The 18,490-nt window shown below is 41.2% G+C and overlaps 1 protein-coding gene across 1 annotated transcript in view; it reads left to right on the top strand.

The window, feature by feature from the left end:
- Positions 1 to 18,490, top strand: part of crb2a (crumbs cell polarity complex component 2a) — a 77,147-nt gene that overhangs the window by 45,823 nt on the left and 12,834 nt on the right. Inside the window, exons 9-11 of the mRNA XM_047371669.1 lie at positions 11,720 to 11,885; positions 16,220 to 17,090; positions 17,467 to 17,583. Of these exons, the coding sequence (XP_047227625.1) occupies positions 11,720 to 11,885; positions 16,220 to 17,090; positions 17,467 to 17,583 (1,154 nt within the window). The remainder of the gene's footprint in view (positions 1 to 11,719; positions 11,886 to 16,219; positions 17,091 to 17,466; positions 17,584 to 18,490) is intronic.

Genomic DNA, 18,490 nt, shown 5'->3' with positions numbered 1-18,490 from the left:
ACCACCACGCTGATCATCTACGCTTGTTATGATTCTATTTTAGAGATTGATTCAAAGAGGCGTGTGCTGGTGGATTATTATTAATCTAATCAGGCATGAATAATCATGAAATTGAGAGCCTGATGCGTCATCTGCTGGAAGATTTGTTTTGCGGTGTGTGGCCGTGCGACCAGCTGCCGCTGCTAGCTGACAAATTCCCAGGGCCGGCCTACTTTATCGTGAATACACATCCTTCACACATGCCGGGGGAACACTGGCTAGCTCTGACATTGGATGAGAATGGTCAATCCAGCTTTTTTGACTCTTATGGATTCTCTCCGGATTTTGAGTTCTACCCGTCAAGCATCGTAACATTTTTAGAAGACAGATCCTCAAAAATATTGTATCATAATAATCAGCTTCAAAACACTCTGTCCACTGTGTGCGGTCACCATTGCATTTTTTATCTATGTCATAGAGCGTGCGGATTATCAATGCAGCAAGTGTTGTCGAAATACACCGGAGATGTGATTAAGAATGATTTAATGGTATCTAACTTTGTGAAAAAATATCAGAAGTGTGTCATTAATCAAAGTTGTACATTTTATACTCACGGAACATGCTCTTTGGAGATGTTTCTGGATTGTTATGGAATTTAAAATGTCTTTTTTTTATTTTTTTTTCATTGTTTTTTTTTTCTTCTTATGATTTAATATTTGTGTAATGATATCATATGTTAGTGTGTGAAGTAGAGAACGAAGTTAGACTTGAAAAATATAATCAATAAATATTTTATTGAATAAAAGAAATAGACTACATGTTTCATTTTTCTTATAACGGTTTATGGTGAAAATGTAATCCATCGGGGTGGTAGTGTCGTCTTACGAAGAGACCTTTTTGATCTCCCATCAGCATTTTTTGGATCTTCCAGCTCAGATCTCGACCAGTAGGGAGAATGAGTTATCTGCCTTCTTCTTCTTTTTCTTCTCTGCTTAACGCTGGGGGGTGTACCCCCATTTTCAATCGATGTACCCTCTGTTTTGAAACGTCTATATTCTTCACGAGCATAAGGGTTAATGACTGAAGATATAGGTATGTTTACTTCTGACATGGAGTGTAGAAAATCAGACCATCCTCGGGTTTGTGATGCTCCAGATTTTTTAAACGGAAGCATGAGATTTTTCAACAAATCAATCATGTGGGACCCCTTTATAATATTTCCGTTAAATACAAATTCACCTCGCGAAGTCCAACTCTCACTTCTTTCGGATAATTTCTTCAAAATGTACTCGGCATTTTTACGATTGTGTTTAGGAAGGCTTTTCAGTACTTCCGTAAGAACCTGATCCTTAGGGGCCTCGTCCTGCCCTGGGCCTTGTTTTTCTTGGGACCGCTCATGTTCAGGAACCTCTGTGTCACGCTGCAGCGTTAAACTGACCCGCTGTTTTTCTTCTTTGACACCTTGCTTAAGTAAAGTCAGATACCTCTGGAGAAGAGCATCGTATCTCTTGATTTTTTCATAAGAAGTCAAACCCGGCTCGTTTAATATCGCTCTCATTTCAGCATCCAAATTCTCCTCCGCCGTCTGTCTGATGGACGTGTCTGACTGGGTCAGACGCTTGAATTGATGAGGGGAAATGAGAAACATCTTCTGCGATGTTCTGAGAGACATTATCTCCTGATGATTCCACCCACTAGATCACCGATCAAGGGTGCAAGAGCCGTTAAGATGGGCAGAATAAAACCACCTCGTTGCTTTTTGAGAGCCAACTGTTTAGTTTTTATCCCGGTTCTTTTATCACCCAACAATCTGATGATATTTCTTTGTTTCTTCAATTGTCGGTGTTGAGAGGGTGATAGTTTAATGTTACCTTTTAGGATATTCAGTGCAATCTCGCACAGAGCCTGAATAAAGTCGGGAGAGCAGTGTGCGAGAATATCTTTACGTTTCTGTGGACAGGCCTGGTACAAAGCTCTGAATAATGGTAAATTCCTTTTTATACGCGCTGACATGATGACTTACTTTGTTCTGGGTACGTACACAGCAGGCCACTGCTGAGGAAGTATCCCCGTTCTCAGTCTGAAATGTTCTGGGCAGGTAGGCGTAAAATCGATGATTAAATATCCATGAGCTTCTCTCGTTGCGTCTTCAAAACTCTCCAAGAAGAGACCCTTTTGAGATGGAAACATTTGGCGGGCCAATATATTCAGCTGCAGCTTATCTCTCGGGTTCTTAAACAACACCATATAATTACAGTTCAAACTAATAGTGCGACTGAACTTTCCCTGATGAAATACATTCTGAGTCAACATCATAACACTCATATTACGATGGTGACGAAACTGGGTAAAGACCTTCATCACGTTTTCATCATCTGAGGCTTGAGCAATAACATCGTCTAGAATAATCAGATGATTCTGATCAGGAGGAAACAGGTTTTCATCTTCAAAAGAATGAGGCAATCCTTCCACAAAGGTAATATTTTTATTCATCTTCTGCAATTCAGCATACATGGGTTGAAAAGATGTGTAAATCCATACAATATTTTCTGGAACAATATCCATGACATGATTACAGTTTTGTAAAATACTTTTTACAAAGAAAGTTTTCCCGCAGCCGCTGGGTCCAACTATCATACATGAGAAAGGGGCTCTAAATCTAGGATCAAAATCAATCTCCTGTAAATCCATGTGACTTTTTATTTTATTTCTTCTTCAACTCTAATAACCGAAAGGCAGAGTTGTCCCGTCAGAAAAAAGACGTCTCTTATCATACACCAGTCGAAACTTTTTAAGAAATGTCGCGTTTGTCAAACGGAATCTCTTTTTATCCCTCCTGATCGTGTGCTGGGGGATTTCAATGACACCCTCACTTGACCCCTATAAGTAGCCCTCGACCAGCCCTTTGATGCTGTCAAAATTGACCCTCTCGCTGCATTCATGCGTCTGAGTGATGCCTTTAGCACGTATCACTACTTTTTTACGGTTTTTAGTTTGGTATGCATAACTCTTGGGTCCTGTCGATGCAAACTCCGAAATGCTGTCACCATCTAACTCGTCAGTAAGATCACCCAGATAATTCCCCAATTCCAGAGGAGTTTCACCACTTTTTGTCACATAAATCAAACTGTCCGTGTCAATATAAATCAATCTGTCCTGTAACTTCTCCATGCTGCTGAGAAGTTTTAAACGTGCATAAGCGGTGGTGAATGCTGCTATAAACACATTATTTGTCTTACTTGGTGGATATATGACACGTTTGCTGTAGTTCCACTGCACTACACACATTTCAGGGTTGAAAAAATGAAAATAGTTAACCCTGTATTTACTCGAGAACATGAAGCTGAAAAAGTCTTCAGGATTAGTGATGACTGTGGTCTGAGACAGATCACTTCTTTGCGCAAATTTCCCCCAAAAACTGTTTAAACACAATTTTGCAACCTGCCTTTTGGCAGGATTCATCTCGATTTTCTCAGGGTCTAATTGGATGCCCTGATGCAGTTTGTAGTCGCTTATATACTTTGACTTACTCTCCTGATCCACTGCTTCAGACGGATAGCCTGAAGCCTCCTGCTTACCCTTTAAAAAGCAATGAATGTAACCTTTAAAGATTGTATCACTTCTCTTTTCAAAATGCCACACCTCTGTGATTTTAGCAAGACGATAACTACACTCCAAAGCTTTACAGAATTCTACAGTCACCCAAACTCCCGTCAGAGCTCTTTCTTGATCATTATGCATGCAGGGACCTGACTGGTTATTTAATTCAGCGCATGAGCGGCAGAGAGTGAACACAAGTTTACCTTGGGATGTTCTGTAAGGTAAAACAGGGAACAACAGGTTACGTGGTGGGTAGACCACAGCTTTGATTATACCGAAGTAGCTGCTGGGGTCATCAAAATCTTTGTAAATGATGGTGGGGTGTCCGAGGGGAAAAACGCAGTTGGCGTTTACATAAGGGTACAGAGATGTGTAATCCACATAGTGTACAGTTTCATCCGGTTCCGCTGTGTACCTCAACTTCATAGGACAGGTGCGTCCACCATACAGCGCATCCCGGGGGGATAGCGGTTCGGGTGCATTAACTTTCTCAAGAAAGCTGATCACCCCTGGGTCTGATTTTTTCATTTCAATCCACTCATGCTCCCATATGACTTCGAGACGAAGGCCGTACACAGTTTGTAACACCTTACTTCTCTCAACAGTGGCTGCGTAAAACTGTTCAAATGCGACCCCTCTCAACGGACACTTGTCATGAGGCATGTAACACTTTTTACAGCCGTGGAAAAAACAGCCATAAAATTCAAACGCAACTTTGACACCGTTAATCTCTGCATACCCATCCACTGAATATGGCCCGATTTTCTTTTCACCCCTATTTAATGCATGCTCGATAAATATGGCTCTGCTGTCTGCAATCCAGCCGAGCCATTGAATGGACGCGCTGGAGAACGTTTTACTGCTACGTCTGTAGTCCAGAGGTGATGGAATGGCTAAGGTTTGAGGAGGAAGGAAATTGGTTACAAAAACCTTCATGCAGGCTGATGCTATTGTGATACTTTTAAACGGATCCACACTTGTCTCCTTAAAGAACTCGTCTCTGAATTTTAAGCATCCTTGAAAAAGAATTTCAACGTCATTTTTACAATAACGAATTGCTTCTTTCTTAAAGTCAAAGACCTCTTTGCTCGCTTCTCTGTACCAGCTGCTAAACACCTGTTGTTCTTGAAGACTCATGCGTTCTACAGCGTAGCAGGATGGAGGAGGAAAAGCCCCTACATACTGGAGATGTTGTTCAGAGGAAAATAGGTGGGGAAAAAAACCCTTGCTTTGATCGGTAAAGCCTAACGCTTTCGGCATGGCACTAAGCTTCATGCACATGAAGGACAGGCTATCAATGTATTTTAACCTGTAATCAGGGTCGGTTAAACAGAGAACTTTACTCCCTACCATGACGATATGTGGTTTAATGCCTAACTACAGCATTGCTGTGAGAATCAGGTAACCATCGTACCCCCGCGCATTGTGCGCTATTAAGGTGTAACCTTTGTACATTGGCCTCCTGAAATGCAGGAGAAATTTTTGGGTGCAATTCAGTCCATAAGCGTACCATTCATCACCTTTCAACGTTTTAGCACAGACCAGAAAGGGGGTATGCACGCCGCTCTCATTGACGAGGCATTCGAAATCATAAAAAATCAGTTTATCATCAAGCTGATTAATTGCACTGCAAGGCAGAATGTAACACTTATGATCATCGCATGTAATGTCTAGGCTGGGGGGTACATTTTCACCGCAAATACTGCATTTTACATTACACACGTGTGGTTTATTCGGTTTACTGATTGGAATAACGTATATCCGTTTGCATACTTTACACAGTTTTACCAACTCACAGTCACTCATAGGCCTTTCAGCACTATTTCTGATGCGCGGTTCCCTGTGTCTGCTGAAACATGAAGAATTACGACAGATTCTTTGACAGCCTGCACAGCTTACAGGATTGCTAATCTCTTGCATACATTTATATGTTCGACACACTGGACAATAACCTTCACAATGGTGTGTATTGGCATTCTGATAGCTGGCGTAACAGTAATTACAAATATATCTGCACCCCATAAAACCTTTGAGATTTTTTATCCCATAGTAATGACCTTGAAATAACAGCAAAAACAGAGGGTTTGAACGATCGGGGAAACTGGTCTCAAATTTACACAGAGCAGTAGAGCCCGTGGTTCTGTGAAACACTACAATTTTTCTCTTCAGAATGGTTTCAAATTTACCAATATCACTAAAAGTAACTGCTGTTTGCTCGTCAAGGCCTGCCTGATGCTGCCATCTCCTCCCCAGTTCTACAGCACGGTGATCCGTGAGCTCAGGATCAGAGACGTGTGCGAGGCTGATTGCAAAACATAACTGATTACCGGTATTGTTTATAATATACAAATGACGCATTTTCTTATTAAACAGTTCACAGTCTAACGTTCCTGCAGCTTTACGCTTAGAACCTCCTGCTGGGTCATTAACAACCTGAAGAACAAATTCCATGTTATTATCTACAGGTATATTTGCATTCGATTGTACTAAATCGTCGAGGAAGTTTTCGAAAGCAGGCAGGATCATATTTCCATCATCTGTAACAGTAAATGTGATGTGACGATTGAGATTTTCACCCACTAATTCCAGCTGCACAACGTCGTTACGTCTGGTTAACGATCTCGCAGCGTCGGCTAATTCAATTATAATACGCATGATGTCTGTATAGAATGCTGCTAAATCTGGAACGTTACTTGGACAGGGCGGCGGTATGGTAAAAGGTCTCCTTATTTCATGGTTATTAAAATGTTCACGTTCAACCACAGCTGGAGGATCTCGCTCTATTTGATCAGAACTAACCGCTACTCCCGTATTGAAATTACCCCCGTGATGATCTGCGGAGTGTGACGTAGAAGGATTCTGATGAGTGTCAGGTGGATCATTTTCCTCAATGCTGCTGTGTGGAGACGGTTCGCTGTTCAAATCGGAAAGAGCCTGATTGATTACGTTTAAAACGTCACCGTGCCGATCTGCGGCGTGTGACGTAGAAAGATTCTGATGAGTGTCAGGTGAATCATTTTCCTCAATGCTGCTGTGTGGAGACGGTTCGCTGTTCAAATCGGAAAGAGCCTGATTGATTACGTTTAAAACGTCACCGTGCTGATGTTCATTTATTAAATTTTCACTGTTAGCAGGAGATGCATTAACGGGGATTTCGTTAAGTTCATTAACTAAATTTCTTATTTCATCCAGGGCAAGTCTGATTACTTGATCAGAACTAACCGCTACTCCTGTATTGAAATGACCCCCGTGATGATCTGCGGAGTGTGTCGTAGAGGGATTATGATAATTTTGCTGTGTGGAGACGGTGTGCTATTTTCTTCTGCATTAACGGTTATCCATTTTCTATGAACATAAGAAACAAAAATAAAAATAAAACTAACCTACAGAAAAAACAAAAAACAAAAAACAAAAACACAGTGATCAGTTCAGTTTAAAATCACCTTGATGTCACCAAAATGCTTCTTTAACAGAATCTGACATGCTGCCAGAAGCGTTAACGATGAGGCCTTATTACGAAGATTCCGTGAGGCTGTAGAGACTGTCTTCCTGCGCTGTCCGTTTCTGTGACCAATCTGTCCTACCATCAACGTTACCTCTGTAAGGAGAATGAACAAAAAATAAATAAATAGATAATAAATATATATATATATATATTGAAATAATCACATTAAAGCTGAAAAAAAAAAAAAAAAAAAAAAGGGGAATTAAAATTAATTCAGTATGTATGTATGAATTAAAACGTACCGTTCATTAAACCACTCACTAGCGTTGCTCTGGTTTGTAGCGCAAAGAGTCGCTGTCTTTTGGCCGGGGTTAAATATTCTGTAAAAACAGAAGACAATAAAAGTTATCTTACGCTGCGCAGCACAGCGTTCATAAATAAAACGAAAATAGTTTTTAAAATACACAAGTTTTTTTAAAAATCTTACTCCGATTCTTTGCGGTAAAACCTCCAGATTTCACTTCTTGTTGGACTGAAACTGTGCCGTTCTGCTGAAAGCTGTCTTGATCTTTGAAAAGCGACCTTCTGGTGGGCGGATTCAATGTGGCATCTTTGGATGTATCTGTAAACAGGTTTATATGACATTTTTATTGAACTATGCTTAAAATACATATATATATATATTGTTTTTATTTAATTTTTATTTCCTTACCTTGCTCCTGCTCGACAACTATGTCTTCCACAGAGCTCTCAGTCGAATCTGTAAACAGTTTTATCTGAGGTTTAAAACAAAAGTCTCTAATAACACATAAATAAAATACATTCACTCTCAAAGAAAAAATAGATAGTTCTTAGGACTTACTTACTTTCTGGTGGTGCCGGTAACTTATCCGGTGTGTCTTCAGGGGAAATGATGATAATTGACGGGGGGGTATTCAAAGAATCTGTCGTAATTTCTGTGTTAAAAGAAAGTTCAGTTGTTGCGAGTTTTTCTTGTTTGGAAATAATTCGCCTTCTTAATTTGGAGTGTGGATTCCAGCCGCTGAACCCTCCAACTTGATCATTCGGGTTTACCTCTCTCATCAAATCTATAAATTGAAACATTGTCAAGGGTTAACTATAATATATATATATATATATTTTATTGCATTTAACATTTACTTACCATAATCTGATTGTGTCAAGATGAAATCATCAAGGTCATCAGCGGTGGGTTCTATGACAAAGAAACAAATATATATATATATATTGTTTATATATATATATATATATATAAACAATATATATAAACAAAATTTGAGAACATTCACATGCATTTAATGATACTTACTTACTTACTTACGTTTTAAGATGTCATTGTGCTTTTGTGAATTATCAGAAGAAGAAGCCACAATTTCCGGGTTTCCTGAAATATTTACCGACATTTTTTCTTGTCAGTACTGGTATTTTTCAATGTAACAAGTGTTATGGTTCAAAGACATTCAGCATTTGAAGACCCTGACACTGAGGTTAACCAATGAAACAGAGCCCCAACATTTACACACAGTATTTATACCAGAACATGACAGTGTTATCTCAACTGCAAAGACTATGTTTTTAAGACCAAAACCCTTCTTGAGTTCAAAGGTGATATGTTATCTAAGAAACAGACGTAACTGCCCCTTCCTAACATCGCCCCTAACAGTTGTAACCCCCTGTAACTCTAAGATGAAAAAGTAAAATGTTTTTTAGAAAAGCTACAGGTAACTAAAATTATCATTCCTTTTTTTTTTTTTTCCTAAAATGGAGTCTCTCATGATTAAAAAACAAACACATCATTGCTAGTCAATTTGTAACTTGGAAACAGTATACTGATGTTCTTTTTTTTTTTCTGTTAATCTGATATTCGTCTTACCTATTTCAGCTGCTTTTCCAGTATGTTGACGCAGAAGCTGAAGGTTTTTCTCGTTCCATCGATGTAGTGAAGCACAATTTTTTTTATTTATTTACTTTTTTTAGGTCTTTTCTATTTTGAACGGATTTAGACTGGCTCATATATTCAACAAATAGGTCCTGCTGTAAAGCAAAATTAACTTACAATTCTGTCAGGTTACACAGTTCCTTTATTAGGATTTCATGTGATAGGTCAACATTAAGTTGATTATACCTTTAAAAATATAAAAGGATGCATGTCTTTTTTTTTGTTTGTTTTGTTTTTTAGATGTATTAACGCCTGAAAAAACATACAGATTATTAATAACACCCTTAAACACACCCCTGTGTGTTTTAATTGGCTCATTTAAGGCCTTCCCCGTAACACCCTTAAACACACCCCTGTGTTTTAATTGACTCATTTAAGGTATCGCCCCTAATGACGACAACCAATCAACATCCACTGTTACGCCCCTTGGACACACACCCCTGCCCACATGGCAACCACATGGCGCCCATATGGCCCCCACCGGAAGTCCCGCCCTCACCGGAAGTCCCGCCCACCTGTCAAAATGTTTGATGAAAGGGTGCACTTAAATTCTCTCTGACACGGCACCCCAAACCATCACTGACTGTGGGTACTTGACACTGGACTTCTGGCATTTTGGCATTTCCTTCTCCTCAGTCTTCCTCCAGACTCTGGCACCTTGATTTCCGAATGACATGCAGAATTTGCTTTCATCCGAAGAAAGTACTTTGGACCACTGAGCAACAGTCCAGTGCTGCTTCTCTGTAGCCCAGGTCAGGCGCTTCTGCCGCTGTTTCTGATTCAAAAGTGGCTTGACCTGGGGAATGCGGCACCTGTAGCCCATTTCCTGCACACGCCTGTGCACGGTGGCTCTGGATGTTTCTACTCCAGACTCAGTCCACTGCTTCCGCAGGTCCCCCAAGGTCTTGAATCGGCCCTTCTCCACAATCTTCCTCAGGGTCCGGTCACCTCTTCTCGTTGTGCAGCGTTTTCTGCCACACTTTTTCCTTCCCACAGACTTCCCACTGAGGTGCCTTGATACAGCACTCTGGGAACATCCTATTCGTTCAGAAATTTCTTTCTGTGTCTTACCCTCTTACTTGAGGGTGTCAATAGTATCCTTCTGGACAGCAGTCAGGTCGGCAGTCTTACCCATGATTGGGGTTTTGAGTGATGAACCAGGCTGGGAGTTTTAAAGGCCTCAAGAATCTTTTGCAGGTGTTTAGAGTTAACTCGTTGATTCAGATGATTAGGTTCATAGCTCGTTTAAAGACCCTTTTAATGATATGCTAATTTTGTGAGATAGGAATTTTGGGTTTTCATGAGCTGTATGCCAAAATCATCCGTATTAAGACAGTAAAAGACCTGAAAAATTTCAGTTAGTGTGCAATGAATCTAAAATATATGAATGTTAAATTTTCATCATGACATTATGGAAAATAATGAACTTTATCACAATATGCTAATATTTTGAGAAGGACCTGTAGAAGCACGTGAATCATGAACTTTGACCTTAGCTGAGGCAGTGAGATCTGCCGAGCTTTAGATGTGTATTATTATGTAGTGTTTGCATATCTTCTACAAGTATGTTGTGGAGAATGTCATCTCTTCTGCCATCATCAGCTGGGGAAGCAGCATCAGAGCCAGGGACTTAAAAAAGCTCAACAAGCTAATTAAGAAGGTTCTGGTCCTGTTCTGGGGACTCCTCTGGAGCCACTGGAGATCATTGTGCAAAGAAAGATTCTTCATAAAATGAAGAACATTATGGAGAACCCTGAGCATCCTCTTCATGAGACTATCCTACAACAACAGAGTGTCTTCAGTCAGAGGCTTCTTCAGATCTGCTGTAAGACAGACCTCTACAGGAGATCCTTCCTGCCCACAAGCATCAGCATCTACAACGGCTCCTTGAAGAAACCTGCATAATATGAACTACAACAACAATTAATTTCACTTTGGGATTAATAAAGAATTTTTGAATTAAATTGAATTGATTGTGGCTGCACGGTGGCGCGCAGTTGGTAGCACTGTTGCCTTGCAGCAAGAAGGTCCTGGGTTCAATTCCCGACCTTTCTGATCCAACACACACACACACACACACCCTGAATGTTTGTTGAACTGTGTGTGTGAACCAGCATGTATAAATAAAGAGAGAGGGGTGCTAATACTTTGTAGACTTGCACTGCAAAGCTACCCTTGCTGCAAGTAAATCTGACTCTGTATCATTCTTGCCTCTGAGTTGACTAATTAATACCTAACACATGTAATCCATCATTTAAAATTATTTAACTAAAGCATTGAAGTGCAAAAAAACAGGCAAAACAGAATTCATCTGTAAAATATTTTTCTCGGCACTATAGATGCAATTGCCTGCATAACAGTCCAGTAATACTGACAAGATCTCTTTAAAAGTTCTAGAAAAATACTCCTGCTGCACATAAAACGTTTGGTTTTAATCAAAACTTCTAGCTTTGAAAAATGAACCTCCAGCATTTTTACAATAAACAAGACTGATAGTTAGTTTTACATAAATCACCTTTAGATTTAAACTTAGACTTTAGCCTATTGTTAATTTTGACCAAAATAATGTTCCATTGGCAATAACCATCAAATTAATGTAAACATATCAACTGCATTTTAAGCTTTTGACCAATCCAGCTCATATCTCCATTTGCCAGTTTTCTTCTTCTTTGTTCTGCCTGTTTTATTTGCTGTGTTAGTTCACTCTAAGCCAATCACCATGCTTCTCTTTACAGACCAAGCCCTGTCAGAACAGAGGAAAATGCTCTGTCACCTTCAACGATTTTACCTGTTCCTGTCCAGAGGAATACACGGGAAAGACCTGCCAAACACGCGTTTGGTGTGTCAGCAATCCTTGTGTCCATGGCGGCTTGTGTGTGGACCTTCCTGATGGATATGAATGTAAGAAACCTGCATAATTCCATCAGCTCAGGCTACATTACATAGACATGTTTCAGGTTGCTTAAACAATGGCAGAAACAAAACTGGACTTGAGGCAGCTAATGAGGCTGATCCTCATCCATTTTATGGGACTTTTCTGGGTGGGAGTCATGGGGGAAACAGGTCAAGTATAGATCCCTGGACCTCCTTCTTTATCTATCTTTTCCCAGTTCATCCGAGGCATTCCCAACTCATGCACAACATAAAATCTCTCTGCATAAGCCCTGAGGTCTGATTGGCTCTGGGAGCCAAAAATATGTTGATGTTCAACATAAATCTGCTTATGAGTCATTCTGTGAAGTCTGATAATGCCATGGAGATCTTCATAATCTGCATGATATCATCTCTGTACATTTTCAGCCTTAACCACAACACTTACTGCTAAAATAATATTGAGTAAATTCAACCTGTTGTGTTTACCTTCCCTTATTATGAAGAAGCAGGAGTATTTTGTCAAAGGAAACAGACATCAGCATATAAAAACCAAAAACCTTTGTGGATTTTAATAAACTCATCTAAATAATAAAGTGGAGGAACAAACACTGATTTGTAGATGCTCCAGGTTGAAATTAAGGATTATTTCATAACAATATTTTTTTTCCCCAATACACTGACAATATGCTGCTCAAAAAAATAAAGGGAACACTCAAATAACACATCCTAGATCTGAATGAATGAAATATTCTCATTGAATACTTTGTTCTGTACAAAGTTGAATGTGCCGACAACAAAATCACACAAACATCATCAATGGAAATCAAATTTATTAACCAATGGAGGCCTGGATTTAGAGTCACACACAAAATTAAAGTGGAAAAACGCACTACAGGCTGATCCAACTTTAAAGTAATATCCTTAAAACAAGTCAAAATGAGGCTCAGTATTGTGTGTGGCCTCCACGTGCCTGTATGACCTCCCTACAACGCCTGGGCATGCTCCTGATGAGACAGCGGATGGTCTCCTGAAGGATCTCCTCCCAGACCTGGACTAAAGCATCCACCAACTCCTGGACAGTCTGTGGTGCAACGTGACGTTGGTGGATGGAGCGAGACATGATGTCCCAGATGTGCTCAATCGTATTCAGGTCTGGGGAACGGGCGGGCCAGTCCATAGCTTCAATGTCTTTATGTTGCAGGAACTGCTGACACACTCCAGCCACATGAGGTCTAGCATTGTCCTGCATTAGGAGGAACCCAGGGCCAACCGCACCAGCATATGGTCTCACAAGGGGTCTGAGGATCTCATCTCGGTACCTAATGGCAGTCAGGCTACCTCTGGCGAGCACATGGAGGACCATCTGTGCACATCTGTGAAGAGCACAGGGCACCAGTGGCAAATTTGCCAATCCTGGTGTTCTCTGGCAAATGCCAAGCGTCCTGCAAGGTGTGAGCACAACCCCCATTTGTGGACGTCAGGCCCTCATACCATCCTCATGGAGTCGGTTTCTAACCGTTTGTGCAGACACATGCACATTTGTGGCCTGCTGGAGGTCATTTTGGAGGGCTCTGGCAGTGCTCCTCATGTTCCTCCTTGCACAAAGGCGGAGGTAGCGGTCCTGAGTGATTTCCCCCTGTTGTCTATTCCATTTGCACAACAGCATGTGAAATTGATTGTCAATCAGTGTTGCTTCCTAAGTGGACAGTTTGATTTCACAGAAGTTTGATTTACTTGGAGTTACATTGTGTTGTTTAAGTGTTCCCTTTATTTTTTTGAGCAGTGTATGAACATAAAGACCCTGTAATGGGAATATTTTGCTAAACTAAATTTTCCAAATGAATTGGTTTGCCTGTGATTAGATCTAGTTACTTTTGTATAATAAATAAAAAGTTGCATTGGGTTTCCATCACAGGGTGTTGGCTGTGTGGTTGCTCACCACCTCCTCAACCCCACGCCTCCTCAGTGTGCCACACCCATATTGTGCTGTGAGGAAGGGTCTTCTTGCTGGGGTAAATTTTTTCTGTTCTGTTTACTATCCTCTGCTTGTAAAGCACTATCTGCTGGAATGTTCAACAATTATATCTTTACCTTGTCTGTTAACCCAGCAGTGCAGCAGGTAGTTTTTTCTTCAAAATCGCTTGCTTTCAGTAGACGGTATTTCACACTGGCTTTGTTACAGGCAGAACAACTCTTTCAATATATAAGTACATTAGCTCTGGCTGGAATTGTACATAAATATACAAAAATATGGGCACACCTTTTACATAAATGCAAGTTTAAAACCTGATTTAAATGTTTTAAGACTGCATCAGTACAATATGCCTGATAGCTCAATTTAGGCTTAGGTTTTTCCTACGGCGTGGTTTGAGAATTTGACACGTTCAGTATGACCAAATGGCTTTGGGAATTGCCCTTCAGGTTTTAGTATATTTGTATGTTAAAAAGAAAGGTCTGGGGATCTATGTTTAAAGGGGCCTTTAGGTTAGTGATAACACATGCCTACAGCCAAACAAGTTTTATACGGTTTCTAAAATTTGTATTTATTCAACAACTGGCTAATTTTACGCTGATCCTGTCACAATGGCAGTTTGGCAATGTGCTGAAATAGGTAAATCATCAGATAAACATTTGGGAGATCATGCTCAGGTTGCTCTGCTGTATATTACTGCATTTTAGAGTTCATTTTAAAATTCTAATTTGTTCTGTAGCACTGTAGTCTGAATGCCAGGAAAAAGGCCAACGGATTTACTTTCACAAGTGGATCATTACAGCTAATGCTATAATGCTATGCTTGATGCTACACCTGCAGAAACATATATATCAACAGCAATGTTACCAAAAAGTGCACGGTACTAATAAATGCAAGATGTATTTAATAGTAACTGCAGATCAGTATAGAGTATCTGTGTATCTGTTAACACCTAAATCCAAACACCTGTGGGTGTAAGTTGAGTTTGCTAATGTATAGAAGGTTTCTCCATAAAAATATGCAATAGCGAGTGTGAGGAGCCATAGACCTGCCCCTTTGTATCCGAGACAGATACAGAGGAGATCTTAGCCACAGACATGCAAAGGGCCCCCAGAGCACAGGAACCCCAGGGAGTGGGACAGGGAGGAAATAGGCCCGATCACACATTCACACCCTCATGCGTACACATAAAACACTCACACCCAACGAACACACCCTCGAGCCCAGGTGTACCAGTCTTGGCTTGGGACCAACTGCCCCAAGCAGATCACAACATGCCAGCTGCCCCAGCACGGGTACAACACTGTACTCCACCGCCCCACCCACCCGACTGTGACCGCAGTGGCGCCAGGCTGGCAGCTGGAGCTGCAGGAGGAAGCATTGAAGGAAGTGCCTCTGCAAAGCGCCAAAGACTGAGTTCCCTGCCAACCCCACACCTCAACCCTGGAGGTGCCCTTAGCATGCCAGCAGCACAACCCCGTCGCACACCCAGCGGGCCGGCCAGCCCCTCCACAAAAGCGAAGCCATGCTCCAATCACCACTGCACACTAATTGGCCAAGACCCCTCCCCCACGCCCAAGGTTCTACGTGTGCATGCCATGAAAATGTTATAAGTGAGAGTGTCAAAGTTGGACATTAAAATTAGGGCCCAGGCTGCCATGGGACCGCAGAGATGGTAAACATATATGAGCTTCTTCACCCCTATACCTTCTAGGTCCCTCAGGTTGGCCAAACAGAGGCTCCTGCAGGTACCAATGTCTAGTAGGAAGCTCGAAGGGGGCAGAGCCTGCCTTCTCTATCTCTCCTGCTAAACTGTGAAATAATCTACTGCTGCACATTAGAGAGGCTCATTACTGCCTACTTTTAAAGGTCATCTTACAACCTATTGGTTTTTTTGGCTTTCAGCCTCACCAACACTTAATTTGACATTGTTTGTTATAACTGGTTTCATTGTTCTTTTAATGTATGTTTATAGTTTTCAGTTATGTGCTGCCCTTTGTTTCAGCTGGGCTTGCTTTGAAGCACGCTATACAGTCTGTATGGTACGGTACATGCACATTATTGCCACCTACTGGGAGGACATGGTTAATTCAGTGTATTTGTTGTCATTTTGGTTCTCTAGTTTTTTTTCTTAACAGTGGGAATTAGATAGATTTAAATAATATCTTGAAGTGTGGACTCAGGGTCTAAAAATTGCATTTATTAAATATGTCTTTTTTGAACCTTGACTTCACTATATGACCTGAGTTAAGAGTAATGGGAGTGAAAAAGCTGGTGCATTTTTATATGCTTTGTAACAGTGAAAGAACATTTGCATTGCATCACTCTTCATTTGATAAATTACATATAAACACTTCAACAACAATATTTTCTCCATGTTTACTGGCAGGTTTGCACAACACCACATTTGAAAACAACCCTGTGCAGTACAGTGCTGGAGGCTCCCTAGCTGAACCCATCTCTGTCATTTACATGGAGCTGCGGACCCGATCAGAGAATGCTGTGCTCCTGAGGGCCTCCTGGGGATCCAACCTGCTGGTGGTGGGCATCCTGGATTTCTCAATCTGGGTGGAGATCCAAAGTGACAGCAGCATCAAGTCGCTAACCTTTAAAGGAAATCGTCACGTGGCTGATGGACGCTGGCATCGCGTCAACATCTCTATGGCTGACTGGAAACGTAAAACCTCCCCCTGGGTCATCACTGTTGATGGAATCACAGATGCTACCAGCAAACAGGAGCGCACAGGAAGTCTGAGCTTCCTCAATAAGAAGGGGGCCATGCTGGCTGTTGGGGACAGCTTCATCGGCTGTTTGGGCGCAGTGAGGCTCGGGGGGATCTATCTCCCCTTTGCAGATGACCACAAAGCTCCGCAGCCCTCACAGTTTCACTTAGTTGGAAAACCAAAAATTCATTTGGGCTGCAACAGTGCACCAGTTTGTGATTCTGGTCCCTGTCTGAACGGAGGAAGGTGTGAAGACTTATTTAATAAATTTGGCTGTGTGTGTGACACAGGTTGGGAGGGAGAACAATGTGAGACGGATACTGATGAATGTGTTTCTCAGCCCTGTGTTTATGGCAGCTGTAAGGACTACTTAGCCGGCTTTGAGTGTCGTTGTGACCCTGGCTATGCTGGCACACTGTGTGATGAAGATATCGACGAGTGTGAGCTTCATCCCTGTGAACATGGAGGGACCTGTCAGGATGGACTTAACATGTACACCTGTGTGTGCCCCAAAGACTACAGTGGCCCAAACTGCCAGTAAATGCTGCTTTATAATTTTGTGAATAAACTGTGCATATAAATATAGATAACCTAATAATCTGACCTGTTTATACAGTTATCAGGCATTTTTCATCTTTAAAATCGGACAAAATATGAGTGAGAGATAACCCAAACTGTAGACTTTGCCTGAATAATCAACCCTGCAAAGAGGTGTCTCCTGTTTTCAATCTATTTTGGCTTCAGGTTGAAACAGCAGAAAGTAGCTGTGATGCTGTGTCTACTTCAGCATATAGTTTTCTATATAGTTTTGCATGTGGTGTTTTTATGGATTTACTGTAAAAGCAATGCAAAGTAACGATCAAGAATCCAGTTTTGCAATTTTTTTCAAACTCATTTCCATTTTCTTTTTTAGGTGGGACTATCCTCCGTTACAGTGCAACACAGATGTCCAGTGTGCAAATGATGGTGTGTGCAGAGATGGGCTGTGGGGAGCTAACTGTACATGCATGCCAGGTTTCACAGGCACCAGGTATAATGACCTCTCATGAAAATATCCTTTAACTTTTAAACAAGGGGTGTCCAAACCTTTTGACACGTGGGTCAAAATGATCAAAAATACTTGTTTTTTTTGTTGTTTTTTTTACTAAAAGTCACAAAAAATATACTGTGAATTTTTTATCTGCTCAACAATGAAGTAAACATACAGTCACCGGCCACTTTATTAAGTACACCTTGCTAGTACCAGGTTGGACCCCCCTTTTGCCTTCAGAACTGCCTTAATCCTTTGTGGCATAGATTCAACAAGATAATGGAAACATTCCTCAGAGAGTTTCGTCCATATTGACATGATAGCATCTCACAGATGCTGCAGATTTGTCGGCTGCATATTCATGATGCAAATCTCCCGTTCCACCACATCCCAAAGGTGCTCTATTGGATTGAGATCTGGTGACTGTGGAGGCCATTTGAGGACAGTGAACTCATTTTTATGTTCAAGAAACAAGTCTGAGATGATTCGTGCTTTATGACATGGCGCATTATCCTGCTGGAAGTAACCATCAGAAGATGGGTACACTATGGTCATAAAGGGATGGACATGGTCAGCAGCAATACTCAGGTAGGCTGTGGCCTTGACACGATGCTCAATTGGTACTAAGGTACTAAGTGTGCCAAGAAAATATCTCCCACACCATTACACCACCACCACCAGCCTGAACCGTTGATAAAAGGCAGGATGGATCCATGCTTTCATGTTGTTGACGCCAAATTCTGACCCTACCATCTGAATGTCGCAGCAGAAATCGAGATTCTTCAGACCACGCAACGTTTTTCCAATCTCCTATTGTCCAATTTTGGTGAGCCTGTGCAAATTGTAGCCTAAGTTTCCTGTTCTTAGCTGACAGGAGTGGCACCCGGTATGGTCTTCTGCTGCTGTA

Source organism: Girardinichthys multiradiatus, chromosome 8 (genome assembly GCF_021462225.1).
Source record: "Girardinichthys multiradiatus isolate DD_20200921_A chromosome 8, DD_fGirMul_XY1, whole genome shotgun sequence".
NCBI classification, from domain to species: domain Eukaryota; kingdom Metazoa; phylum Chordata; class Actinopteri; order Cyprinodontiformes; family Goodeidae; genus Girardinichthys; species Girardinichthys multiradiatus.
The sequence above is the reverse complement of the archived record's forward strand: the minus strand, read 5'-3'. Positions and strand labels throughout refer to the sequence as shown.